The sequence below is a fragment of the Rhamphochromis longiceps genome, linkage group LG3 (genome assembly GCF_057381845.1).
Source record: "Rhamphochromis longiceps isolate RC_006_pf linkage group LG3, R_longiceps_female_GT1.1, whole genome shotgun sequence".
Lineage (NCBI taxonomy): Eukaryota > Metazoa > Chordata > Actinopteri > Cichliformes > Cichlidae > Rhamphochromis > Rhamphochromis longiceps.
Window position 1 is genome coordinate 5,559,250 of NC_140559.1, and position 27,498 is coordinate 5,586,747.

Sequence of the window (27,498 nt, forward strand, 5' to 3'; positions counted from 1 at the left end):
TGAGGGCTACTGTTGCCAGGTAACGATGATGTCACACTGGATCTTCTGATCTTTAGCATCGTAGCGCTCGGAGTCTGATGTTGGCTCATGTGTTGTTAAACACCAACATGACGTTCTACTAGTCAAGGCCTCACCTTAACCCACTGATGCTGATCACACAGACCTACTAATAGAACTGTTTTATCAGGGTTTGATGCAGCGTCAGCATTAATGTCACATTTAATCAGACCACATTTACATTACAAGCCCACTACAACCATATGGAACTCCAAAGTGTTCAAAATTAAATAAATAAATAAGTCATGATGAAATAAATAACTATGTGAACAAGTAAGACACAGATATGTAATGTGAGAATGATATTGTGAAATAATTGAACACATTTTGAAAAGAAGCTCATTATTGTGAAATATATTGCATTCTGCTATATAAATTTACTTATTATTGTGAAATATTATTTCATGATCATTATTTTTCACAATAACAGAGATTATTCCTGAGGCATTTTATTTATTCCCAGCCGTTTTTAATCCAAATGTCCTTTTTTTCAAAGTCAGTCTTTATTTCAAAATCAAGTTTTTCCCAATGGCCTATTTATTTCATTATTATTACACATTATTTGACCACAAGCAATATTTTCTGGTTTGACGCCGTCTTTGTAGCCAGAAACCAGCTCTCTCCTCGGCTTCCTCCACTACACGCTTCCCCCACGCCAGTCTCCTCCGTCACTATAAAGGGGAGAGTCATGAGCTCCATCACCCTCACCTGTGCCGTCCAACGTCCCGCCACCAGCCTCCACTGCAGCAGGCCAGAGACCACACCCCTGCCACAATAAGTAAAAGTATATCCTTGCTGTACCCTTAATGCTAAATATGCTAAATTAACCACTCCCTTTGCCCCTTTGGGATTATTCTTATGCCACTGGGATGTTGACCTTTGACCTTCACATTAGAGAGATGGGCAGACATAATTAGTGTATGAATTTTAAAGTAACAGGTAATAAAGAGAGTGTAGCAAATGTAGTCAGGTTTATTACTCTGTATCACACATGAGTGCCCGAGGGAGGCGGGGCTGACTGGGGAGACACAGGAAACAGAGAGACAGGGCTGACTCGACATGAAACGATGAAACGTGGGACACGGGAACAGAAACTAAACACAGGCTGAAATGAACACTGAGGGAGGGAGAACTAAGATTACTGAGAGCCTGATAAATAAGAAGAACAAAAACCAAGAAAAACAAGAGTCAAAGAAAACCAAAAACACAAAGCATTGGGCCAGGACCCACTGCTGTGACATTTATATGTGATAAAAACATTAAAAACTGCTCAGATGTTGAAATCTTTCTACGTATACTTTAGGTTCAGCTCTCCAGCCTGGCATTTGGTTAAGCATGATTCAAACATTTGATTTTGTTTAACTGGTTTTAATTATAGTTACTTTTTGTGAACATTTGTTGCAGCATTTAAAAATACATCATTTATTTTCAAACTTTTATTTGATTTAGAGCATCATATTTGACCAACGTAAATGTTTTAATTTCATATAAAATAACTGAAACAGTGAACTAAATATCTGAAATCTTTCCTTCCTTAAAAGTTATAATCCTACTTAAGTTATAGTGCAAACGCTTAAGCAACAAATATACTTGATGCTAATGAATTAATATTTCCCTTTGATGTTGCAACTATGCGGTCACTTCTGTCTTTAAACAAAATAATATTTTCCAGTTACAGAAATCATAAAGTCCAAACTAAAGTGCTACTGTTGCTATATGCATTTTATATAAATCATGGATGATGGTCCTGACATGAAGGAAGAGAAAGTTACAGGTTGCATCCTTTGACTTTGTCTCCGTGCCTTTGGGCGATTTTCAGAAGGACAGATGTTTCTGTTCAATTCTTAAATCAATTTTTTCAAACACAAACACTATTTTAAAGCTTCTAGAGAGTAAAATATTAATGATAATTATAATAACAATAATAAAAACAAAAGCTCTCAGATCCATCAAACCAAGCAGCAGAAAGAACAATAACTGAAGAGAAAACTTTAACCTTGTAGACTTCATTATGTTCCAGCTGCTCTACATACGCTGTGACCTCGAACTTAAGCAGAGCGTAAGGATGTGCAGCTCAATAACTTCATAATCAGACCCTGTGGTATTTAGGCAGCAGAACAACTAAGAATAACAACTACAAATAATGTTTTTAGGTTTCTGTTGTACTGCAAGGTTCTGTACAGGAGAACCAAACCAAGAGCAAATATTACGTCTCATTTACACCTGAGCACGAAGAGCCATCAACATTTAGCAAATTGAATCATCTTTGTTTAGATGCAAGAAGAATCATATAGAAATGAAAAAGTAGAAATAGAAATCCAGAGCAAAGATATCCTCTAATTCAGCGTAGCACATGTGCAGCTGCTGCGATTCACGTAAGCATTCGGCTCGTCGCTGTTGCAGATTTTTCTCTCGCTGTTCTGGCTCACAGCGCTGCAAACACAAAAATAACTAGAAAAATTTGCATTTCCTGCGAAAATGCTCTGTGGATGCCTTAACGCTGAAGATGTCTGCTGAAAAAAGCTGAAAAAATTGAAATTTACAAAAAAAAAAAAAAAAAAACTGCCGTTAGCAGGATTTGACCCTGGCCCTCCTGGTCTAAGGGCGGTTATTTAGCTCACTGAGCCAAACTCTTTCTCACAAAGACGAGGTGGAGAGATTGCCAATTTTGTTGAAATGAGCAGAACCTGCTGAGAATTGTGCTGATAAGAGGTGAAAAGGCTGCAAATTTTGCAGAAAAGAGGTGAATAAGCAGAATTTCTGCTGAAAAGAGTTGAATCAACAGAAATTCTGCTGAAAAGAGGTTTTTGCTGAAAACAGCTGAAAAAGCTGGTATTTTTGCTGAAAAGTGGTGAAAAAACTTAAAATTCTAATGAAAAGGGGTCAAAAAGCTGATAGTTGTGTTGAAGAGAGTTAAAAAAAGTTTAACTGTTAACTGAAAGAATTGTTGCCATAAGCGGTATTTGAACCCGGGCCTCCCAGTCTGAGAACGGATGCTCATCTCACTGAGCTAAAACACAGGTCAACCTGGCAAGGAAAATCAGTGAGGCCACTGATAATATGGCAGAAATGGGCAAAAAATATTGCAAAAAAAATTCAATATCTCAAAAAGTATAGAAGTTATGAGCACCAAAAGTCATAGCCGGCATTAGCATAAAGAGCAGAATTTTTTAAAGTTTTAATGGCGAAAATCAGATGAAAAGTGTGGGAGTAGTTCCACGGCGAAAAGTGTACGGAAACACCCGGAATAATAAAGAACTAGAAAAATTTGCATTTCCTGCGAAAATGCTGTGTGGATGCCTCAACGCTGAAGATGTCTGCGGAAAAAAGCTGAAAAAGTTGAAAAAAAAAAAAAAAAAGCTGCCCTGAGCGGGATTTGAATCTGGGCCTTCTGGTCTCAAGGTAGCTACTCATCTCACTGCACCAAGCTTTTTCTCACAAAGAAGAGGTGGAGAGACTGACAAGTGTGCTGAAATGAGCAGAAGCTGCAGAGAATTGTGGTGATAAGAGGTGAAAAGGCTGAAAACTTTGCAGAAAAGAGGTGAATAAGCAGAATTTCTGATGAAAAGAGGTAAGGAAGCAAAAAGATGCGCTGAAAAGCGATGAATCACTAGAATTGCTTCAGACTGCTCAAAAGAGTTTTTTTCTGAAAACAGCTGAGATTTATGCTAATAAGAGGTGAAAAGGCTGAAAAATTTTCAGAAGAGGTGAATGAGCAGAATTTGGGCAGAAAAGAGGTGAAAATTCTGAAAATTCTGCTAAAAAGAGTTCAATCAGCAGAATTTCTGCTGAAAAGAGTTGAATGAGCAGAATTCTGCTGAAAAGAGTTTTTTGCTGAAAACAGCTGAAAAAGCTGGGATTTGTGCTGATAAGAGGTGAAAATGCTGAACCAATCAGAGGTACTGCTTCTGTCTGCTTCATCGGGCTGTGTACTTGTATGTATTTCTGCAATGGACTGTTAACAAGAATCTGAGGTCCATATTAGAAAAGCTGCTAAAATCATAAAACTTTGCAGAATTGTAATAAATTATCGATATGAATTACTGGTCTGTGATAGTGTATTAATTTGTAGTGGAAGAAAACATGTGGACAAGGTGGAATTGAACCCACGACCTTTGGGCTTCAGACCCGTGTCATTACCAACTGCGCCACTGGGAAAGAGAGCGGACGCCTGGAAAACAGGGTGATGAGCAGTCAGAATTAGATCGCGTTGAGAGGCGAAAAACGCCATTTTTTTGGAGTTACAAAACGTTGTTTAACTCAAAAACTAGGTGGGATAGAAGCATAATTCTTGTACTGGGTGAATGACTTTGGTGAACTTTGACTGTGATTTTCATAGCTCTTTGTAACTCCGTCGCGGAGATATGACGAGAGAAAAAACGGCTTCGGTTTCGGAGTTTGAAAACTGAGAGGACAGATTTCCTACCATCAAACAAGTCTAACTCATCTCAGAACGGTAATAGGTGAGAAAATATTTCTGCTGAAAAGAGTTCAATTAGCATGATTTCTGCTGAAAAGAGTTCAATCAGCAGAATTTCTGCTGAAAAGAGTCTTTTTCTGAAAACAGCAGAAAAAACTGAAAATTTTGCTGAAAAGAGTTCAATCAGCAGAATTTCTGCTGAAATGAGGTGAATGAGCAGAATTCTGCTGAAAAGAGCAGAAGCTGCTGAGAATTATGCTGATAAGAGTTGAAATGGTTGAAGATTTGGCAGAAAAGAGGTAAATCAGCAGAATTTCATCTCATACTCATCTCACTGAGCCAAACCGGTTCTCATATGATACCACTTCTTACAGGGTTCATGTTTACTAAGGCACTACCCAAAAGGCGCAACAAGAGGGCAATCCAACACAAGAGATGACCTACACTGATGCACTTAGTAAACAGTCAGCCCCCTACTTAGCCACTACATAATACAGTGAAATTACAGTATACAAATTTACACAAATACTATGATTTGGCAGAAATACTATGACTTAGTAGTAATACTATAACATAAAAGATTTCCTAAAAAAACTATGAAATTGCAGTAATTATATGACTTGGCAGAGATACTACATTTTAGCACAAATACAGCAAAGAGGGACTCATCCAGGCTGGAGAAACTGATCAGGAAGGCTAGCTCTGTGGTCGGCATGAAGCTGGACACTCTGGTGACAGTGGCAGAGAAAAGGACATTAAAGAAACTGATGGACATTATGAACAATGCTGGGCATCCTCTGCACACGGCCATAAACAATCAGAAGAGTCTGTTCAGTGACAGGTTGCTTCTCCCAAAGACAAGAACTAACAGACTTAAAAACTCCTTTGTCCCACACGCCATCAAACTGTTTAACTCCTCTCTGGAGGGGAGAGGGAGGGGAAACAGGAGGACAAAGGAGGGGGGAACAACTAAGCTGTAGTGCCTCTTCACCTCACTGTACAATACCTTGTGCAATACTTTTTGTAAATAGTCAACAGTGCAATAGACTCAATACTTGAAATGTGCAATTGTGCAATTCACTTGTATTTTTATTTTTTATTCCTATTTATTCTATTTATCCCCTTTGTATATTTTATTTATATTTGTCTCTGTATTTATATATGTGTGTGTGTGTGTGTATATATATATATATATATATATATATATATATATATATATATATATATATATATATATATATATATATATATAACAATTCTGTAACTGTAACTTCGGTCGTTGCTGTGCTTTTTGGAAGTCGAATTTCCCAGAAGAACCCACCCGAGGGATTAATAAAGTTCTATCTTATCTTATCTTATCTTAAATACTATAACAACGCAGAAATACTATGACTTAGTAGTAATACTTTGCTTAGGCTGCTGCCCCCGCGACCCGGCCTCGGATAAAGCGGATGAAGATTGATGGATGGATGGATGGATGGATGGATGGATGGATAGTAGTAATACTATAACATAACAGTTCAATGTTGTTGCACAAATACCACAATATGGCAGAAATACTATGTTTTAGCACAAATACTGTGATTTGGTATAAATACTATGATTTGGCACACATACTATATTCCGCAGATACACTATAACATAACAGATATTCTACGACTTAGTAGTAATACTATAACCTAACAGAATTATAAATTGGGCACAAATACCACGATTTGGCAAAAATATCATGATTCGGCACAAATACGATGACATGGCAAAAATACTATGATTGGGTACAAATACTATGATTTGGCAACAATACTGCACAACTACTGAGATTTGATTGAAATACTATGATTTAGAAGAAATACTATCACTCCATACAAATACGATGCTTTGGGACAAATACTATGTTTTGGTTCCAATACTATGATGTGCAACAAATACTATGATTTGGCACAAGTACTATGATTTAGTACAAATACTATGATTTGGCAGAAATACTATGCCTTAGTAGTAATACTATAACATAAGAGATATACTATGGTTTTGCAGACATACTATCTTTTTGCACAAATACCTTGATTTGGCACAAATGCTGTGATTTAGCAGAAATACTATGATTGGGTACAAATACTATGATTTGGCAATAATACTGCGTTTTAACAACAACTACTGAGATTTGATTGAAATACTATGATTTAGAAGAAATACTATGACTCCATACAAATACGATGCTTTGGCACAAATACTATGATTTGGCACAAGTACTATCATTTAGTACAAATACTATGATTGGGCAGAAGTACTATGTTTCAGTACAAATACTATGATTTGGCAGGAATACTCTGGTTTAGCAGAAATACTCTGATTTAGCAGAAGTACTATCTTTTGGTAGAAATTCCTGCTAAAAGGTACTATTTCTGCGTTTTAGCAGAAATACTGTGATTTGGCATAAATACTATAATTTGGGATAAATACTATGAGTGCCAACTCCGGGTCGGGGATGAGTTCCTGCCCCAAGTGGAGGAGTTCAAGTATCTCGGGGTCTTGTTCGCGAGTGATGGGAGAAGGGAGCCGGAGATCGACAGACGGATTGGGGCTGCAGCTGCAGTAATGCGGACGCTGCACCGGTCCGTCGTGGTGAAGAGGGAGCTGAGTGTAAAAGCGAAGCTCTCAATTTACCGGTCGATCTACGTCCCTACCCTCACCTATGGCCACGAGTTGTGGGTAGTGACCGAAAGAACGAGATCGCGGATACAAGCGGCAGAAATGAGCTTCCTCCGAAGGGTGGCTGGCCTCTCCCTTAGAGATAGGGTGAGAAGTTCGGCCATCCGGGAGGGGCTCAGAGTAGAGCCGCTGCTGCTCCACATCGAAAGGAGTCAGCTGAGGTGGTTCGGGCATCTGACAAGGATGCCCCCTGGGCGCCTCCTGGGTGAGGTGTTCGAGGCATGTCCCACCGGGAGGAGGCCCCGGGGCAGACCCAGGACACGCTGGAGAGATTATATCTCTCGGCTGGCCTGGGAACGCCTTGGTATTCCCCCGGATAAGCTGGAGGAGGTGGCTGGGGAGAGGGAGGTCTGGGCCTCTTTGCTTAGGCTGCTGCCCCCGCGACCCGGCCTCGGATAAAGCGGATGAAAATGGGTGGATGGATGGATACTATGATTTGGCACATATAATATATTCAGCACATATATTATAAAATAACAGAAATATTATGATTTGGCCCAAAAACCATGATTTTGCACAAATACCATGATCTTTGCAAAAATACTATGATTTAGCAGAAATACTATGATTTGGCAAAAGTACTAAGATGTAGTAGAAGTACTTTGCTTTAGCAGAAATACTATGATTGAGGAGTAATACTTAAACATAGGAGAAATATTGATACACAGACACACATACACAGAGAGTAAAAGGAACAGGAGCTGTGGAGAGTCTGGGCTTGGTATATGTAGGTCAGTTAAATTAGCTGCACCTGCTGTAGTCAGCCCTTACACACACAGACACAGAGAGAGGTGTGAGTTTTCTTCAGTGTATTTCTGACATTCAGGATTCCCCTCGAACAAATGGCCATAATTTCCTAACCGTAAAGGCTAGAACGGTCATTCAGACATCGTTTTGTTCAGAAGAGATGGGGGGGATCTTCAGGTGTTCATAATTCAGAGATAAAATATAAATTATTAAAGATATATGACTTGTAATACACTGTAACTGAGTAGAGGCGAAGCAAAAACTGCCTTGACTTGCTCTCAAACAACCTTTGGTAACTCTAAATCTATATGGAGCATAAAAATCATTCTTTCACCGTAAGAAACAGCAGCCTTTGGTGAACAGTCATGGAAATTTTCAGGGCTCTGTGGAAATCCATCAAAAAGATATGATGAGAGAAAAAAGTGCCTCATTTCCAGAATTTGAAATCTGATGAAATCTGAGCGAGGGACAAATTTCCTACCCTCAAACAAGTCTAACTCATCTCAGAACGGTAATAGGTGAGAAAATAATTCTTGAATTGTGAGCATCAGGAGTGTCTGAAGATATATCGGGACAAGCCTTATGTCTTAACTTCGCTTCGTTAAGGAGATATGACAATTTGAAAATGCCTCTCATTAGAGAAATCCAGCGGTGATTTTGAACAAACTCTCCATTGAGTTTATATGGAGAGTTTTCACACTTTGTGTTACTCTGAGGAGATTTGCAAAATATCTATAAGTCCCACAACAATTATAGCGACATTTTCTGAAAGCCAGCAAAAATACCTACGTTTTGATGTATAATTTGTGGGGATTGAGTGGAAATTGAGCGAGTAGCAAGAAGTTGTTTGGACATGAAGAGAAAATTCAAACAGTTTCACTGTCCCCTCTGAGTTAATTGCATAGCAACCATAGCAACGCATGTATTTTCTCAAAAATCACAATTTTGCAACTGAAGACTTAAAGAGAGATAAGATGAAAACGGTAGAAGATCTGAAAAAGCTGAATCACACAGGAATAGCCCAATCATTTGAGAACGTTTTAAAGTTTGAATGGAGTTTCTAGGTGAAAGTATGAGGAAGTAGTTAAGTTTCAAAGACAAGAAAGTTTTAGCAGATGCCTATTAAGGCATCCATACAATAAAGGGAAACAGGAACTCAATAGTGTGGATGCCTTTGAGGGCATCCACACAAATATCCCCAAAGGTGTGATTTTTGTTTTTTGAATTTTGTTTAACTGGTTTTAATTATAGTTACTTTTTGTGAACATTTGTTGCAGCATTTAAAAATACATCATTTATTTTCAAACTTTTATTTGATTTAGAGCATCATATTTGACCAACGTAAATGTTTTAATTTCATATAAAATAACTGAAACAGTGAACTAAATATCTGAAATCTTTCCTTCCTTAAAAGTTATAATCCTACTTAAGTTATAGTGCAAACGCTTAAGCAACAAATATACTTGATGCTAATTAATTAATATTTCCCTTTGATGTTGCAACTATGCGGTCACTTCTGTCTTTAAACAAAATAATATTTTCCAGTTACAGAAATCATAAAGTCCAAACTAAAGTGCTACTGTTGCTATATGCATTTTATATAAATCATGGATGATGGTCCTGACATGAAGGAAGAGAAAGTTACAGGTTGCATCCTTTGACTTTGTCTCCGTGCCTTTGGGCGATTTTCAGAAGGACAGATGTTTCTGTTCAATTCTTAAATCAATTTTTTCAAACACAAACACTATTTTAAAGCTTCTAGAGAGTAAAATATTAATGATGATTATAATAACAATAATAAAAACAAAAGCTCTCAGATCCATCAAACTAAGCAGCAGAAAGAACAATAACTGAAGAGAAAACTTTAACCTTGTAGACTTCATTATGTTCCAGCTGCTCTACATACGCTGTGACCTCGAACTTAAGCAGGTCATAAAGTATGTGCAGCTCAATAACTTCATAATCAGACCCTGTGGTATTTAGGCAGCAGAACAACTAAGAATAACAACTACAAATAATGTTTTTAGGTTTCTGTTGTACTGCAAGGTTCTGTACAGGAGAACCAAACCAAGAGCAAATATTACGTCTCATTTACACCTGAGCACGAAGAGCTATCAACATTTAGCAAATTGAATCATCTTTGTTTAGATGCAAGAAGAATCATATAGAAATGAAAAAGTAGAAATAGAAATCCAGAGCAAAGATATCCTCTAATTCAGCGTAGCACATGTGCAGCTGCTGCGATTCACGTAAGCATTCGGCTCGTCGCTGTTGCAGATTTTTCTCTCGCTGTTCTGGCTCACAGCGCTGCAAACACAAAAATAAATATCCCCAAAGGTGTGAAAGGGAGCTAATTAGTAAGAGTATTGTTACTCTCCGCAGGAGTAGTCCAGCAGTAGAAATCAGTCCAATAACAAGGTGTGTAACATCTAGCAGGGTGACAGAAAAACCCAGGGTAACTTCTAAGGACCTCAACGTCTCTCTCACATTGTGTTTTTTAAACATGCTTCCATTTGTCACTTCAGTCTTTACTCTGAAATACAGGAAGAGAAATCATGGCTGAAACAATTTCTCATGAAACCAGGGGTGTGGTCCAACAGTCAGTTTGGTGAGGAAGGTTCCTAACTGAGAGAAGTGACCCAGAAGTATCTGTGTAGCAGCCACAATGAATCAAGACCATGAGCTTTATTAACTGATCAAAGTCTCTTCTTTCATCTTCTGTATCATTCAGTTTGCATTGGTAATGCCCATTATTGTAATGCTTTTTTAAGACCAGCAAAACTTTATTTCACTTTGGGTTAGCTGGGATAAGTGATGGATGGAGGGAATTTTACTTCAGCCACAGAAATCCTAAACAGGAAGGAGGAGCAGAGTTACAGTGGATCACTATCCAGCAGGGAAACAAGGTTTATTTCAATTTCTTGGCCATGAGTGAGATTTACTGAGTGGGCAAATTAGGGAGACGACACCATCAGATCCCGAGCCCTCCATGTGTTAATCAAGAGACGGCTGCTGTGCTACATCCATATATAATGAATAAATTAGGAGCTAAAGCTGAAAGGACAGTTTATTTGTACCATCTTCACGTGAACACATTCAAGAACATCACAGATGAAGAAACATTAAAAACTTCCACACTACATAAAGCAAGAAAAATAGTTTTTCTTTCAGGTGGTTTCAGAAAAACAGAAACATCAAACATCTCCAAGACTCTCTTTGAAAGAACTAAAAACCTTTGTTCTCATGGTCCAATCATGAGTGAACTCCCCGATGAAGCCTTGTGTGCTAAAACATGTCAGAGTTTTAAAGGTTAAACATGAGTTTCCAAAACGTTTTGCTGGAGAACAATGAACTATTTGACTGAGTTTCAATCATTTACAGACGAGCAAAACCAGGACAGAGAAAAAAGGACAAAACTGACTCAGTAAAACAACAGAAAAGAAGATCCCATGTAGATCTGTATTATGTAGAAGTTCAGCCCAGCAACCAGTTCAGTTCAACACAAGTTTAAATGATTCTATCTGAACTCTGTGGAGCCTGATCTCAAGCTTTTTGAGTCCGACACAGAAACCAGAGGATCTTTCTGTGTCTTCAGATTCACTGTGATCCAGTGATGGGAGTGATTTCTGCCCTGAGTGATCGCACTGATGTTTGCACAGAGCAGACAATGAGGTGAATGTTTGGGCACATTGGTAACAGTGAAACAGTTTATTAGTAACGTGGGATCGTTTGTGTGCAGAGTATGAACTGAGATTCCTGAAGCTCTTGTCACACTGGTCACAGCTGTAGTTTCCTTCCATGTGTGTACGTTCATGAATGTTACGATTACCTGACTGTGAGAAGCTTCTCTCACAGTGTCTGCACTTGTGTGGTTTCTCTCCTGTGTGGACTCGTTTGTGTAATTTAAGGTCCCTTGCAGTGGTGAAGGATGACCCACACTGATCACAGAGGTGCTTTTTAACCCCACTGTGAATCAGTTCATGTTGTTTTAACTCACTTGGTGTTGTGAAGCTTCTCCCACATTCTTTGCAGTATTTCAGTTTGTCTCCAGTGTGTCTACGTTGATGTACTTTTAGGGTAATTTGCTGACTGAAAGTTTTTCCACAGAGGTCACAATGAAAGTCTTTCCCACCACCACAGTGATGACAGGGTTGAGAACTGGATCCATCTGTGTCGCTCTGCTTCTAAACAAAGACACAAAGACAGTGTAAGTCAGTCCTTCAACATTTGTATCCTGAACGTCGCCTGAAATAAAGAGCATCTCTGCAGACGTCCAACTACATTTGACTGTTTCAGTTAACACACTCAGTTTACTGGGCTGCAATAACTACAATACTACCACCATAATACTACAGTAATACTAAAATCATAACTGAAAGGAAAATCTGAATAATCACTCAGAGCTGCTTTTCCATGCAGTAGAATTGCTAACATGCTAACACAGTTTAATGAGCAGAGTTGTTCCAAACAGTCAGGCTAAAATGACAAGATAACAATATAAATACATACCTCACAGTAGCTGCACTTGTAGAGTCTCTTTCTGGTGTGGATCTGTTGGTGTCGTCTCAGGTGACGTGGAGATTTAAAAGTCTTCTCACACAGGTCACATTGATAAGGCCTCTCCTCAGTGTGGGTAAACATGTGTTGTTGTAAGTCTGTGTGAGTTATAAACTCTTTGCCACACTGTTCACAGCAGTACACATCATGTCTGGTGTGAATGCGTAGGTGTGTATTTCGGTTCCCTCTCTGGCTGAAAGTTTTTCCACAGATGTCACAGCTGTATGGCTTAATTCCAGAGTGGGTAACTAGATGCCTCTGTAAGTTGCTACTGTGAGTAAAAGCTCTGCCACACTGATCACAGCTGTACGCTTTAACTCCACTGTGGATGAGTTGGTGTGTTTTTAGGTAACCCTTCCAGGAAAAAGACTTTCCACACAAGTCACAGCTGAACGGTCTCTCTCCAGTGTGGATGACCTGATGCCGTTTTAGTTTAGCCCTCACAGTAAAACCCTTCCCACACTCGTCACAGGTGTGTTTTTTCTCTCCCTTTCTTCTGTGAGGTTTGTCGGCCTCCTGAGAGCGCTGACTTCTGGCTCCATGTTGGTCCTGCAGTGACAGAGATACAAACAGAGGCAGTGAGTGAAATGCAGTCGTGGAACAAACTCAACCTTCAAACTCCATTAACACTAGTTTTAAACCTGAAGGTGGAGCGTGGCACCAAACACCTTAAAGGTCTCTTATCCCCACCTGCTGGTAGTTCTAACACATTACATCCAACCTGCTGTTAAAGATAATTCATGACTGTTCAAACACTAAAATCATGCCCATCCCTCCTGATTGTACACACACACACACACACACACACACACACACACACACACACACACACACACACACACACACACACACACTATTTTATAATTTAGATTATTTTGTTGTTTCCTATTACATATTTCTATAATTTGTATAGATTTATACAGAATTATTCAGTGATAATAAATCCTATGTTTGTTTATTCTAAAGGAACCCCGTTAGCTTCCACAACAGATGTTGCTCATCTTCCGTCAAATACTCACATAAAATATTACACAATAAAGTGGATTCAAGATATCCACATAATTTCACTCTTACATCCACAGTGAGGTTTCACAATTGTTCAAATATAAGCAATCAATAATAATAATAATAATAATAATAATAATATCAATAACATTGAGGCACATTACACAAATTTCAAAAACAAATCATGTCTTACAATATTTACAACAGCTAAAAGCTCTGTAAATCGGCTTTTAAGTGTTCATTGAAGTTTTGAATAATTCTCTAATTTTTTAAGGCAACTTATTCCACTTAAAAGTTGCTCTAAATGTAACAGTTTTACAAAACGTTACTTTTAACTCGAGCATTTACTAAATTGCAGCTTGTTGAAAACTGTGTAATATGATGATGTATTTCATCTGGATACTGCAGCTGAGCAGAATAAATGTGGTGTGTTTAACAGAATTGCTTTCTTTAGAACTACAAGTAAGCCATAGAATATTTTAGCCTGTACAGGAAGCCAAGAAAGGTTATTATGCATTTTATCAATATTAGTATAGTATGAACATCTTCACACTAATCTGGACGCCTTATTCTGGACTAACTGAAGTCTGTTAAGATCTGTCTTATTAGCTGCTGACCAAATGATTGAACAATACTCCAGATGAGACATTACTAGTGCATTAATGACATCTTTCATAATGAAGAAGTGATACACAAAGAGCATTTCATAGCCATAGCTATGCCTTGTCGGCAGAGTTATGTGACATTAGTGATGTTTGTACTTTCAGCGTTAACTTGGTTTTAAAGCCTTTAAAATATACGCCGTTCAATAGTCGACCTTAATCTGACAGAGAATGTGATGATTTTGTGGATAATTAAAGTCAGTCATATATCCACAAACACAACAAGCTGAAAGTCAGTGATGCTGCTCGGTTTGCAGTCCTGAACATCACGGCACAAGCAGGATTCACTGCACTGTTAATGTTAGCTGTGTTATATTGCTGCCTCTGTTCGGTGGTGTCGAGCCAAACGCACTTTAACGTGTGTTTGAACGAGCTGACGGTTCACTCGTTAAGCTGAAAGAAAGATGCTTTAATCACAGCAGTCACACATGTGTCCACTGCACCATCTGGAACTCTTCTTGTTTACACTCGTAATAACACAAACACTAAATCCTGCTTCTCTGGTGCTGTTGTGTAGCAGTGTGTACACCTGAGACTGTCACCTGTGTCTGTCCTGCACTCTCTCTCTGTTTCTTTCTCTCTGATTGTGGAATAAAAGTATGAACATGTGTTTATAAGTTACACTTGTGTTTGAATCCTGCAGCTTATCACACATTTGATTTCCATGTGTGACGACTGCAAGTGTCCAGAGTGAGGACAGACTGAGGGACCCACTGCTGCACATCATCTGTGAGGCTTTGCAGCCCTGATGATCCACCAGGACAAACTCAGCAGTGTGTGAGGAAGAGGAGGAGGAAGAGCCAGCAGCAGCTGACAGATGGAGAGAATAGACAGACTGTTCCCTGTTTGTGAAGGACTGCTAGGAAAGTTTAACATAACTGTCTGTGCTGAATCAGTCTTATTAGGTAATGTTCAAATAATGTGATCATCCCAGTGTTTTCAGTGTGGGAGAAAGTACTCAGGGCCTTCAAGTTACACACTATGAAAGGCAGCAACAAGTTTAATGTTCAGAAACCTAAAGTCTGTATCAGCAGCAGAATGGAGCTAAAAATAAATGTTGGTTTCAGTTCTATGAAGCTTTGAGTATTTTGGATCAGTAGCTGCTGTGTTTGTTGCATCATATTGCTGTAACTGTTTATATGCTTTATATATTCTGAGCTAAGTTGATCTATAGTGTTACATGATACACTCTCAGAAATAATATAAATATATATATATAAATAACTGTTAGTATCATGGTTGCTAGGCAACCTGGGCAGCGCGACGGAGGTTAGACGTCCCATTTCACGAACCTACGAGCCTCGCACTTCGGCCTTAGCGGTCTTTGAGTCTGCGGCCCTTGAGGACTTTAAAGCTGCAGAACCTGAATCGGGATACAGCCATGATGATCTCCAGCCTCGTGCTCGCCAACATTCTGACCTGAGTTAAGAAGACGATCACTGAAATGGTCTCAGCAGGTCCTTTGATGACAGCAATGAAATGCAGTGGTAAGGCTGCCACGATTAGTCGACTAGTCACGATTACGTCGACTATCAAAATCGTCGACGACTGATTTAATAGTCGACGCGTCGTTTGAAGCTTTGTAAGATCCCAAAAGCAGGAATAAGTAGCAGGATTTAAGAGTGTAATAACGGACTGAAACAGAAGATGGCAGCACTGCATGTACAAGGATGCCAGCTGCCGTTAAACCCCGAAGAAGAAGAAGCTCTGTCCCAGAATTCATAGCGCGGCCCAGCGCAGTTTCCAACAATAGCGGCAGCTAGTTAGTTTTAATATTACTCTTATTATTCTTTCTGGGTCACAAAATAAACGTTTAACATATTTTCAGGCGAGAATGTAGCTGTGTAAACCTCAAATATCGGCTCAGTTTATCAAGACATCACATATTTTCAAAAGCGCTCCGACGTTTTCGGAGAAGTCTGTTACCCACTAGCTCGATAGCTAGCCGGGGGCCATGAGAGCACCGGACTCCCGGCAGATCGTTTTCAAACCCACCGCCCTACTCAGGTTAAACATGATATATAAGTCACTTAGATAAACTTAAAAATGTTATTGTTTGGCTTTTTTCAGTATTTTATTTGTTCCTGAGTAATTCGGCTGAGTTTATTAAACTTCACCAAAACAATCTGCACATTTAATTAAAATTTAATAAACTACCATCTTGTCTTTATTTTTAGTTAGCACATACCTTAAACACTTAAAGCTGTAAGCTAATGATAGTTATATAAGAGCAGATGCTGCTGGTGCAATAAGCTGTACGTTTTACGTCCAATGGATGATGATCTGATTAGTCGACTAATCGCAAAAATAATCGGTGACTAGTCGACTATCAAAATAATCGTTTGTGGCAGCCCTATGCAGTGGTAAGGCGTTTTGGGGATTAAGTTCGTTTTCATGGCAAAGAAGGACGATGCAGTTCATCTGATCACTCCTCATAACATTCTGGAGTGCAGGCAAAATGCTATTATAAAAACTTAAGCAGCAACTTCTCCAGGTTCCAATATTTATGCAATTCTCAAACCTTTTGGCCACGACTGTATAACCTCTTCTGAAGTTTAGTGGATATTATACATGGTTATGCTCAGGATGTGTCGGCCAGTTTCCACTGGAAACGCCTTTTGGTTAAACTGTCAGCGAGGAATTTGCATTTGCACTGTTACATTTTTATATAACTTTAATGCACATAAACAACAGCTGCTTGTTTCAGTGAAAATACATTGATGGGTTTTTAATAAAGTTGTGCAGCTGTAAAGTATTTTGTCTGCTGTCAATTCTATCGTCAGCTACATCGTTATGGCAAATGTTCAAATGTATATGGTGATAAATATCTTTGGTCATATGGTCCTGCTCTGTCTGTCACCTTCTGTGTTGAGCTCATTGTTTCCTCTGTAGTGGCTGAGCTGAGTCCAAGTAGCTGAAAATGTTCCTCTGCTGCTCTGTCAGACTCTCCTCCTCCTGCTGATCAGCTGGGACACAAAACAGATCTTTGTTAGGCTCCACACTGCACTGAAGAGTCAAAGTGTCTCATATGTTCATCTGACAAGTAAAAGAACACATTTTTGTTTCCCGAGGTGGGCAACTTGTTGGAAACAAACACAAAAGCTTTGAGCACTGATACCTGCCATTGCTGGCATTGAAAGATGCAACGCCAGCAATGTGGATTGTCAAGACTCAAACCAATCATCAAGCAAAGACAACAGGGATCATTTGTTTCTGTTTATTTAGCATTCACAGCATTTGTAGTTGCCTTCTGTGCAGGGGAAGTCCACGCACACTGTGTGGTACGGCCATCCGCAGAAGGTGCATTCAACCTCTGTAAGAGAAACGAGATTGTCTGAGACTGAAATGATATTCACTAAAGAAGTGGTGATTTGTAAAACTTCAAGTGTATGATAAGGTGAAAACAAATACACAACTGCATGTCATGTAGTTGAAGGTTTTTTTTCTTTTGGAAGACCGGAAAACACTGAAAGTTACAAATTAGTCCTTTATTTATCCAGGTAAAAAAAAAATCTCATTGAGATTAAAAATCTCATTTCCAAGAGAGACCTGGCGTCATGGCAACACAAGTCACATACCACACAGGTATATAACATTTAAAACAAACACAATATCCCAACATGTGTAACAAATGTATTGTGCTTGAAACAAATTCAGAATAGGTGATAAAGCAGCTGCACATGTGTGTCACGAGTAAATCTGGCTGTATAACAAACAGAAACAAGTGATGCTGCTGTCTTTGCTCAATGGTTGGTTTGAGTCTTGACAATCCACATTGCTGCCATCTTTCAATATGTTGAATGCACCAGTGTAAGTGCAGCCACTCAGACTCAATGTATTCATAGAAACAGGTGCAGATGTGTCACGAGTTCATCCAGCAGTAGCTATGGCACTTGGCCACAGGGGGCAGCAGTGGACTGACCTGCATTCGAGACTGCTCCAGCTGCTCTGTGACAGTCAGTAGATCTGCTACAAATTGCAGATCATATGCAAGTTTTGGAAATGACATTTTAAATATTCTTAACTTAGCCACGGCAGCATTGTTGATGTATTACCTATATACTACAAATTATTCCACCTGCTGAAAAGTGGATCTAATGTGGGCGGACTCACACTTAGCAAATAAACCTGTGATGTGAGAATGTAATCAAACTGTTGATCAGAGGCAAAGTAATTTAAAGTTTATGATGCTATCGTCTAATGTTAGCTGACATGATGTTAGCTTGTAAACTTATGTTGTTGTCTGGGTCTCATGTCTGATCTGATGATAATAACTGTGACAACACAGAGATTAAATAAAGGACGTTGGTGGGACTTCTTATGTTAGAACTATAACTTCAGTTAAGGAGTGAGACGTAAGGTGACAAGGAGAATGAAGAGAATGAGAAAGAAGTAACTGGGAAGAGAAAATGAAAACAAAAATTTGAAATGATCAAATTTGTGTTAACAGATGATGGTGATTTTAAAAATTCAAGTAATTTAAAGGTTTTATCCTATTTGTTGTTGTTTTTTTCATATTCTTCTATTTGCAAGAGGTTATTAATAAAACAGGTTCTCTTTCTGGTTTCTCTTTTTGGACGCACTCTCTACAGCTTATCACATCCAAAATGGCGGATGTCAAGTACAAAACCTCGACAGAAACAATCAGCAAGAATTTTAGCATCAGTCCAAAATAAAACTGTCCAACTACAGAGTTTTAAAATCCAACTAAACTATGAACAGAGATCTTTTACAAATAGGCTATTGATGAGATGACAGTGGTAACAAAAACGTACACATCCGCGCACACAGACAAAATGGCGGGAGAGCGTTTAACGGTCGACCTCATGAGTCCGTTACCGTGAACTATGGAGCGGCAGATTTGTGCTGGAACTGAGCTGCACACAGCTGATGTTAGCCAGGAAACATTACACACTGCTAACGTTACCTTCACACGGAGCTCCACACGGAGACGATCAGCGTCAGGCACAAACACCAAGTTCAGAAAAGAGGAACTTTGAGCAGGAAGGAAAGAGTCAGAGAGGCGTTTGAGGACACGTTTACAACCACGAACATCAGAATCTGTCTGTGCTGCATTCAAGTGCAAGTTGGAAACTCACTAATCTCTGTCATGTTGTCCAAAGATGATTTATTTCTGCTGGTTTTCCTGTTTGAAACACAAACATGTGTCAGCACTTTGTTGTTCTTCACCCTGCAGCATTTGAATATTTCAGGAGTAAACTGATCATAAATTCATGAAGTCATGACTGAAAGTGCAGACTGAGAGTGGATCACATGATGTTTGAGGTGTGTCATGTGACATGTTCAGTATTGTCACACATGTCTAGATTGTCCCTGATATCATAGCTGCTCAAACACTGATGATTATATTTGAAGAATTATTCCTGATGGCAGCAAAGTTTGAATGGAGCTCTCTGTCTGTGCTGATTTGTCGCCCTCTGGAGGTCAAAGCACAAACTGCATGATGTCACTGTAACCACCACAGTGACAGGAAGTGTTTTTAAATGATGAAATATGTCAGTGATGCTGATAGTGTGTTCATCACAGACGTTCAGGCTTCGTGTTGACATGAATCAAAGTTAATGTCATTATGGACCAAGGACAGTACTCTGGGTCTCCTGCAGAACAACTCGAGCTGTGATACCTGAATGAAGAGCCTCTGCTGCTTTAAAGAAGGAGGCTCGAGGCAGCGGTGAGGTGCAGACCAACCAGCTTTTATTCAGCAACTTTAACAGAAGGATCAGAAAAATAAAACTATACAGCACAGTGATGCTGACTGAAGCCACAGCATTAAACTAAACAAGCATCGGATCATCTTTAACAACATCTAATAAATAATGACAACTATTTACTCCTTGTTACGTTCCCCCCGAAGGGGTCTAGGCATGTGAGAGAGGGGACCAGTAACAAATGAGTCCAGAATCAGAATGAAAAAGGAAAACAAACAGAGTTGTTCTGCATCAATAAAACTTTATTACAAAATGGTACAGGTTAACATTAACTTAAAGGGCCGGCAACGCCGTCTTACCAATAACGCCAAAGAAACAAAGAAAACGCTCGCAGCCACGAAAGGCAGGAGGACTACCAAACAAACACAATAAAAAAAAGGAGGCACTTCCCACACTTCCTACCCTACTCCCCACCACGGGGAGACACTCTCAGGGCCCACAAGCCCGTCTGCTCACTGGGCAGAAAGAGGCTGTCTGTCCAAAATCTAGCACAGAACCGCGTAGAGCCACCGAGGAAAAAGCCACCCTGCTCACAGCTCATCCCCAGTTTAAATAGCCTCAGAGGATGATTGCTGACTGGAGTCAGGTGGCAAACGAGGCTAATCAGCAGCAGCTGTGTCCTGGGGAGAGAGGAGAGTGAGAGAGACAGAGAGGGGTAGGAGTGGCAAGAGGGGTGGAGGCGGGGAGAGTGGGCAAACACCCCACCCACACACTCCCACAGCCTCACAGAACGTAACATTCCCCCCCCCCCCCCCCCTTACATTGAAGCCCTACCAAAACAACAACAACAACAACAACAACCTATTCCGAGCTGCGTGAGAGTGCATCAGCCACTATATTGTCAGTACCTTTCTTGTGTATGATCATCAGATTGTAATCCTGGGCCAGGAGTGCCCAGCGCATCAGTCGCTGGTTGTGATTGTACATCCGGTTCAGAAAAACAAGGGGGTTGTGGTCTGTGAACACGGTCACCGGGGAAGCGCTGGAGCCCACATACACTTCAAAGTGCTGCAGAGCTAGAAGCAGAGCTAAGGCTTCCTTCTCTATGGTAGAGTAGTTCAGTTGATGGGGTTTGAACTTTGCAGAGAAATAACAGACCGGATGGCACACACCTTCCTCATCATCCTGCAGCAGGACTGCCCCGGCTCCGGTGGCACTGGCATCGACCTCTAGCTTAAAGGGGCGAGAGAAGTTTGGAGCTGCCAATACAGGGGTGCTGCACAGAAGAGATTTTGCCGACTCAAAGGCATCCTGGCATTCAACTGACCATTCAAAAGGCACCTTTGGGCTACACAGTTTGGTTAGCGGGGTCACGACCACAGAAAAGTTCTTACAGAAACACCGGTAATATCCGGTCATCCCTAGGAACCGCCTTAGTTCCCGTCTGGTGGCTGGACTCGGGTAGTCCAGGATTGCAGCAACCTTCGCCTCCACTGGGCGGACCTGCCCAAACCCCACCTGCTTACCTAGGTAAGTGACGGTTGCCTTACCAAACTCACACTTAGCGAGATTGAGGGTCAACGAGGCCTCGGCTAGCCGCTGAAACACTGTCCTCAGAAGGGACATATGATCTGCCCATGTGTCTGTGTATAGCACCACGTCATCTAGATACACATTGCACTGGGGCACATCTCCCAACACCAACTGCATCAGTCGTTGAAAAGTAGCTGGGGCATTTTTCATGCCAAAGGCCATTACTGTGTATTGCATGAAGTGGTCAGGGGTGACAAATGCGGAAATCTCTGAAGCTCTGGGAGTGAGAGGCACCTGCCAGTAGCCTTTAAGGAGATCGAGTTTGGTGATGAATTTGGCAGGGCCGATGCTGTCAATGCAGTCTTCCATACGAGGAAGCGGAAAAGAGTCAGAGACCGTTACAGCGTTTACCTTCCGATAATCTGTGCAGAAACGGGGTGTGCCATCAGACTTAGGTGTTAGTAGACATGGGGAGCTCCAGGGGCTACAACTAGGTTGTGCCAAGCCGTTTTCTACTAAGTACTCAACTTCTTCTTTCATGACCTCACGTTTGGCGAAGGGGCAACGATATGCATGCTGCTTGATTGGGACTGCGTCTCCAACGTCAATGTCATGCTCACAAACGTGGGTACGCGAGGGTACGTCACTAAAAAGAGACAGGTAGGAGTGCAGCAAGTCAAGTACCTCTTTACACTGGGACGGAGGAAGGTGAGATAGGTTGGCCTCGGCCTTAGCTAAAAAAACGGAATTTGACAACCGCCCACATTGCTGTCCCTCAGAAAGGGTACCCAGATCATCATCACCCTTAACTTCAACACTTAGCAGGGCAACAGGGACTGAACCGGGGACAGCCGTCCCAGCAGTGTCTGATGATTCTGTCATGCTGGTGTCTCTGGTATGGTATGGTTTCAACATGTTGACATGGCATAGGCGAGTCTTCCTTCTGCGTTCTGGGGTGTTGAGAATATAGTTGGTGTCAGACACTTTTTTCTCTATCACATAGGGGCCTGAGAAACGAGCCATGAGGGCAGAACTGGGCACGGGCAACAACACAAGAACTTTGTCCCCAGGCTGGAACTGTCTTTCCACTGCTTTTTGATCACATCGTTTTTTCATGTTTGCCTGGGATACACAGAGAGCCTCTTTTGCTAACAAAGTAGCCCGTTGCCACCTGTCCTTGCATGTTTTTACAAACTCCATCACAGTAGTTTTAGGCACACAACCACTGAGAAAACTCTCCTTCAGCACCTTTAGCGGACCCCGCACGTCATGTCCAAACACCAGGGTAGCTGGGCTGAACCCCAAAGACTCCTGCTTCACATCACGTATAGCGAACAATACAAAAGGGACCCCTTCATCCCAGCTTTTTCCGGTGTCGTGGCAATACTTACTCAACATCGCCTTGAGAGTTTGATGCCACCGCTCCAGTGCACCTTGTGACTCTGGGTGGTAAGCACTAGACACAGAATGAGAAACTCCAAGGGACCGTAGAGTCCGATTAAAATCCCTGGACATGAAATTGGTACCCTGATCTGTCTGCACGGTTTTCGGGAGGCCAAAGGTGGTAAAGAATTTGACTAGTGCTTTGGTAATGCTTGCTGTCGTGATTTTCCGCAGAGGAATCGCCTCTGGGTATCGAGTGGACACACACATTATGGTTAACAAGAACTGATTCCCTGCCCGCGTCTTTGGTAAGGGGCCAACACAGTCTACCAGGATATGCTCAAAAGGTTCACCGACAGCAGGGATAGGACGTAGGGGGGCGGGGGGCACCGCCTGGTTCGGTTTACCCACAAGCTGGCAAGTGTGACAGGTGTTACAAAACTGCACTACATCTGCTTTCATTGCCGGCCAAAAGAAATGCTGCAGTATACGGTCATATGTTTTAGTGACACCCAAATGACCTGACCATGCGTGATCATGTGCTAACTGCAGCACATGCCACCGCAGACTGGTCGGAACCACCAACTGCCGCACTACGCTCCAGTCTTCTCCAGGCCTTGGGGTCCACTTGCGCATCAATAAACCTTCCCAAACGAAAAATGTCTGCCTCTTGCTCCCCTCACCTCACCTCCCTTATCCTGAGCTGCTGCGGTAAAACACTGAACTAATGAAGGGTCTTCTTTCTGAGCCTTCACCGGTGCTTCCCGGGTGAGCAGAAAAGGAGCTCCAGACACAGGAGCTGGCTCAACCACACTGTGAGCTAACTCTAAGGCTCCATTATCTCCCTCATCGGTGCAGGGCATCACATCCTTCTCTAGAATAGAGCCGATCACTGAATCTGACAAATCAACCCCCCCACCTTGTTGCTGGGCACGTGAACGAGTCAGAACGCTCACCGGGAACACATCCGGGTGCTGCAGGCTGAGGGCATCTAACACAGGCTCTATAACAGGATTGTTGGTCACCTCAGGGGTAGGGTAAACTTTCCCACCCGCGATATCATTTCCCATTATAAAATCCACCCCATTAATCGGGAGAGAAGGCCGCACACCCACTGAGAAGAAACCACTCACCAGCTCACTCTGTACCCAGATACGATGGAGGGGAGCAGGCACAAAACTCATCCCAACACCTCTTACAATGATGCTAGAGTCACAGTCAGACTTCTCATTAAATTCAAGCACACTAGCTAGTATGAGGGACTGTGAGCCACCAGTATCACGCAGAATGGTCACTTCACGCTTATCCTCGGTCTTACCAGAAAGCGAAACTATCCCCTTAAAAATGAAAGGCTTAAAACACTCATCCGGGGTCTCAGGGGAAGGGGGCCTACTGACAGGAGGCATGGTTTTAATCAGCCCAACCCCTTTTGGTTTACGTGAAGACGAGACTGATTGTTTCCATCTGTAAGCTTCACAATCTGCGATCAGGTGGCCAGACTTAAAACAGAAAAAACACTTTCGGTCTGCCTTGGGACGAAACACAAGTACCTCACTCTTTGGGTGCTGTGCAACTGGCACCTCGCTAGCCTTCACTGGGGCATCGCGCCGGTCATACCTACTGACACTGGTTTTATGGACGAGCGCGAACTCATCAGCCAGCGTCGCAGCCTGCTGTAGCGAGGAAACCTTCTGTTCATTAATATATACCGCGATGCGCTCAGCAGGCCGCACACCACCGATCGAAAAGAACACCTTTTTCCCTGGCGAAATCAAGATAGGACTGACCCTGACCTCTTCTCAACCCCCGGAAACGCTGCCTATAGGCTTCTGGGACCAGCTCATAGGCCAGCAGGATAGCCCTTTTCAGCTTGTCATAGTCCAAGCTGTCCTCAGCTGACAACGAGGAACAAACTTCTTGAGCCTTACCCGCCAGCTTACATTGGAGCAAAATGGCCCATGAAACCCGTGGCCAGTGCAAGGCCGTGGCTATTCGTTCAAACGACTCGAAGTAGCTGTCGACCTCAGTGTCACGGAACATCGGAACCAGACGACTGTTTTTCCCTACGTCAAACGGGGTGTCCGCCTGACGAATGGAGGCGGTCGGAGGAAGGGAAACCTGCCGGAGTTCCAGCTGTCGCAACCTCACAGCTGTCTCTGCCTCCACCTCCACCTTCCTCAATTCGACCTCTCTGGCTCTAGCAAGCTCTGCGTCTAAACGCCTAAGCTCCAGCTCTTTCTTTAGCTGGAACTCCCTCTCACGGTCCTCCTTCTCTAACTGGAGACGAGCCAGGCGTACACGGAGCTTAGCATCCTGCTTCGAGCCTTCACTTGATTCAATGGAGAGGGGTTCGAAGCGAGGCAATGTCATGGGTTTGTCCACAGGCAGCCCCTGACCAACAGGTGTCGACACCAATGGACCTACAGCTTGAGCTGACGCCTGCGGAACAGGCTGAGACGCTGCACCATGCTCAAGTGGACTGGCAGATACTGGCAAGGCCACTATCCCTTTCTCCACCAAGCCAGCCACAAGAGCAGCTTTCAGCTCAGCCTTACGCAGAGCTGTGGAAACAGAAATGCTATAACCTGATGCCACCTCATGCAAATCCCTCTTCCTACAGGCGTCCAGTTGGACAAGCGAGGGGTTTTTATTAAACACGGCAATATCAAAGGTAGCCATCAACTCTAAAAACAAAAAACTACCTGAGGCTAACAATAACAACAAAGAAGCACCACCTCCAATACACAAATGAGAAAACAGGCGGGAAAAGTGTGGCCAGAGGTTAACCAATAAATAAAAGTACCGCCGACCCTCTCCCCAGACCTGCCTACTAAAATCTTAGCCTAGTTAGCTTCTGGAGTGTACCAGGCTCGAGGCAACTTTAAAGGCTAAGCATCAAGTGCACAAAGCACCGACAAGCCTACCCCCGACAGGGAACTAATCCCCACCCGGGATTACTCCGAAAATAATAAAGGAAAAATAAAAAATGAGTGCCTGAAGGAGGAGCTTACGCTCAGCTAGACACTCCCCTTTGCTAACTGGAGAGAGAGCGCAGCAGATACCATACAACTAAACAAGTCACCGGCAAACAACTCACTAAAACTCAATTGTTATTCCTTCCATTCATATCCCGGATGAGCCCCCACATTGTTACGTTCCCCCCGAAGGGGTCTAGGCATATGAGAGAGGGGACCAGTAACAAATGAGTCCGGAATCAGAATGAAAAAGGAAAACAAACAGAGTTGTTCTGCATCAATAAAACTTTATTACAAAATGGTACAGGTTAACATTAACTTAAAGGGCCGGCAACGCCGTCTTACCAATAACGCCAAAGAAACAAAGAAAACGCTCGCAGCCACGAAAGGCAGGAGGACTACCAAACAAGCACAATAAAAAAGGAGGCACTTCCCACACTTCCTACCCTACTCCCCACCACGGGGAGACACTCTCAGGGCCCACAAGCCCGTCTGCTCACTGGGCAGAAAGAGGCTGTCTGTCCAAAATCTAGCACAGAATCGCGTAGAGCCACCGAGGAAAAAGCCACCCTGCTCACAGCTCATCCCCAGTTTAAATAGCCTCAGAGGATGATTGCTGACTGGAGTCAGGTGGCAAACGAGGCTAATCAGCAGCAGCTGTGTCCTGGGGAGAGAGGAGAGTGAGAGAGACAGAGAGGGGTAGGAGTGGCAAGAGGGGTGGAGGCGGGGAGAGTGGGCAAACACCCCACCCACACACTCCCACAGCCTCACAGAACGTAACACTCCTGTATTTCCTACAATAAAGCCTGTTCAGATATTTGTTGCTGATGGAAATGTAAAAGGCTCCCAGGAACCAAAGGACAAAAACAGAGGCAACAGTCACAGCTGCAAAGGATCCCCTAACACATAAACTGGTTCGAAGATATTTTCTAGCTCTGCAGAGGAGCTTGATTGCACGGACAGTAAAAAGTGGATTCAATAACAGCAGCGAGCGCTGAGTGATATAACGGTGCTGCGAGCAGCAGTGCAAAGGCTCACACAGAGACAGCAGCTACACTGTGTGTGGATGTGATCCACAGTCACAGCTGTGGGTTTCAGTCAGTGTGTCTCTAACTTCATGGTCACATTTCAAAGCTTATTGGAGCCAGAAGATGTTCAAGTAAAAGATTTATTGCTGTACTCGTCTACCAGGATAACAGGAGGTTCATAAAGCTGTGTAATACTTCAGCTTTCCATCATGGAGTAGTAGTTGTGTCCCTTTGTGTTTATTAGTGTGTTCACACGTCTACTTTAACTTCACTCTGTAATGAAAGGATTCAAATCACTGATAAATACATACATGCTGACTCTGAGTCTCAGTGAAGGAGGAAAGGATGGATGAAGGCAGCCTAGTGTGGGTCATGTGTGTCCAGCAGTCATCCAGGGCCTGGATCCATCTGTAACAGGAAGACAAAGTCCAGCCTGTAATCATCCTATCAGGCACAGCGTTTCCATCCAGCATCCTGACTACGCTAACAACCCGTCAAACGTCTCCTCTGGTCCACAGAAGTCACACTTCCTGTGTCATGTTTACCTTTTTAAGTGTGCTATTCAAGCCTGTGTGACCAACTCTGACTCTCCAGATTCCATCCTGGTCTCTGCTGCAGCTTCTTCTACACGACTGTTTTCTGTATAATATCTGCCTTTCCCGTCTCTGTCCCAGTGTGCCTGCCACTCGTCCTTCATCTTTACCTTCATTATACTCTTCACCTCACTTTCACTGTATTTTATAGTCAAAC

At 42.1% G+C, this 27,498-nt stretch overlaps 2 protein-coding genes across 2 annotated transcripts in view; one reads left to right on the top strand and one right to left on the bottom strand.

The window, feature by feature from the left end:
* LOC146672638 (protein NLRC3-like) overlaps positions 1-27,498 on the top strand; it is a 183,158-nt gene that overhangs the window by 30,214 nt on the left and 125,446 nt on the right. The gene's annotated exons all lie outside the window — the stretch shown is intronic.
* LOC146672640 (uncharacterized) lies at positions 695-17,214 on the bottom strand. The gene is made up of 4 exons (XM_085400895.1): positions 17,021-17,214; positions 12,446-13,042; positions 11,934-12,120; positions 695-798 (listed from the first exon to the last, which is right to left on the bottom strand). Exons 1-4 carry the CDS (start codon positions 17,036-17,038, stop codon positions 695-697), a joined length of 906 nt encoding a protein of 301 aa, XP_085257021.1. The 5' UTR covers positions 17,039-17,214.

What these genes read in the sequence shown, in the direction of transcription:
- LOC146672640 (XM_085400895.1), bottom strand. An exon ending in ACAAGTGCAGCTACTGTGAG is followed by an intron (nt 12,121 to 12,445) that starts GTATGTATTTAT and finishes GTCTTTGTTTAG; the next exon opens with AAGCAGAGCGACACAGATGG. An exon ending in GAGAAGCTTCACAACACCAA is followed by an intron (nt 799 to 11,933) that starts GTGAGTTAAAAC and finishes GGCCTGCTGCAG; the next exon opens with TGGAGGCTGGTGGCGGGACG.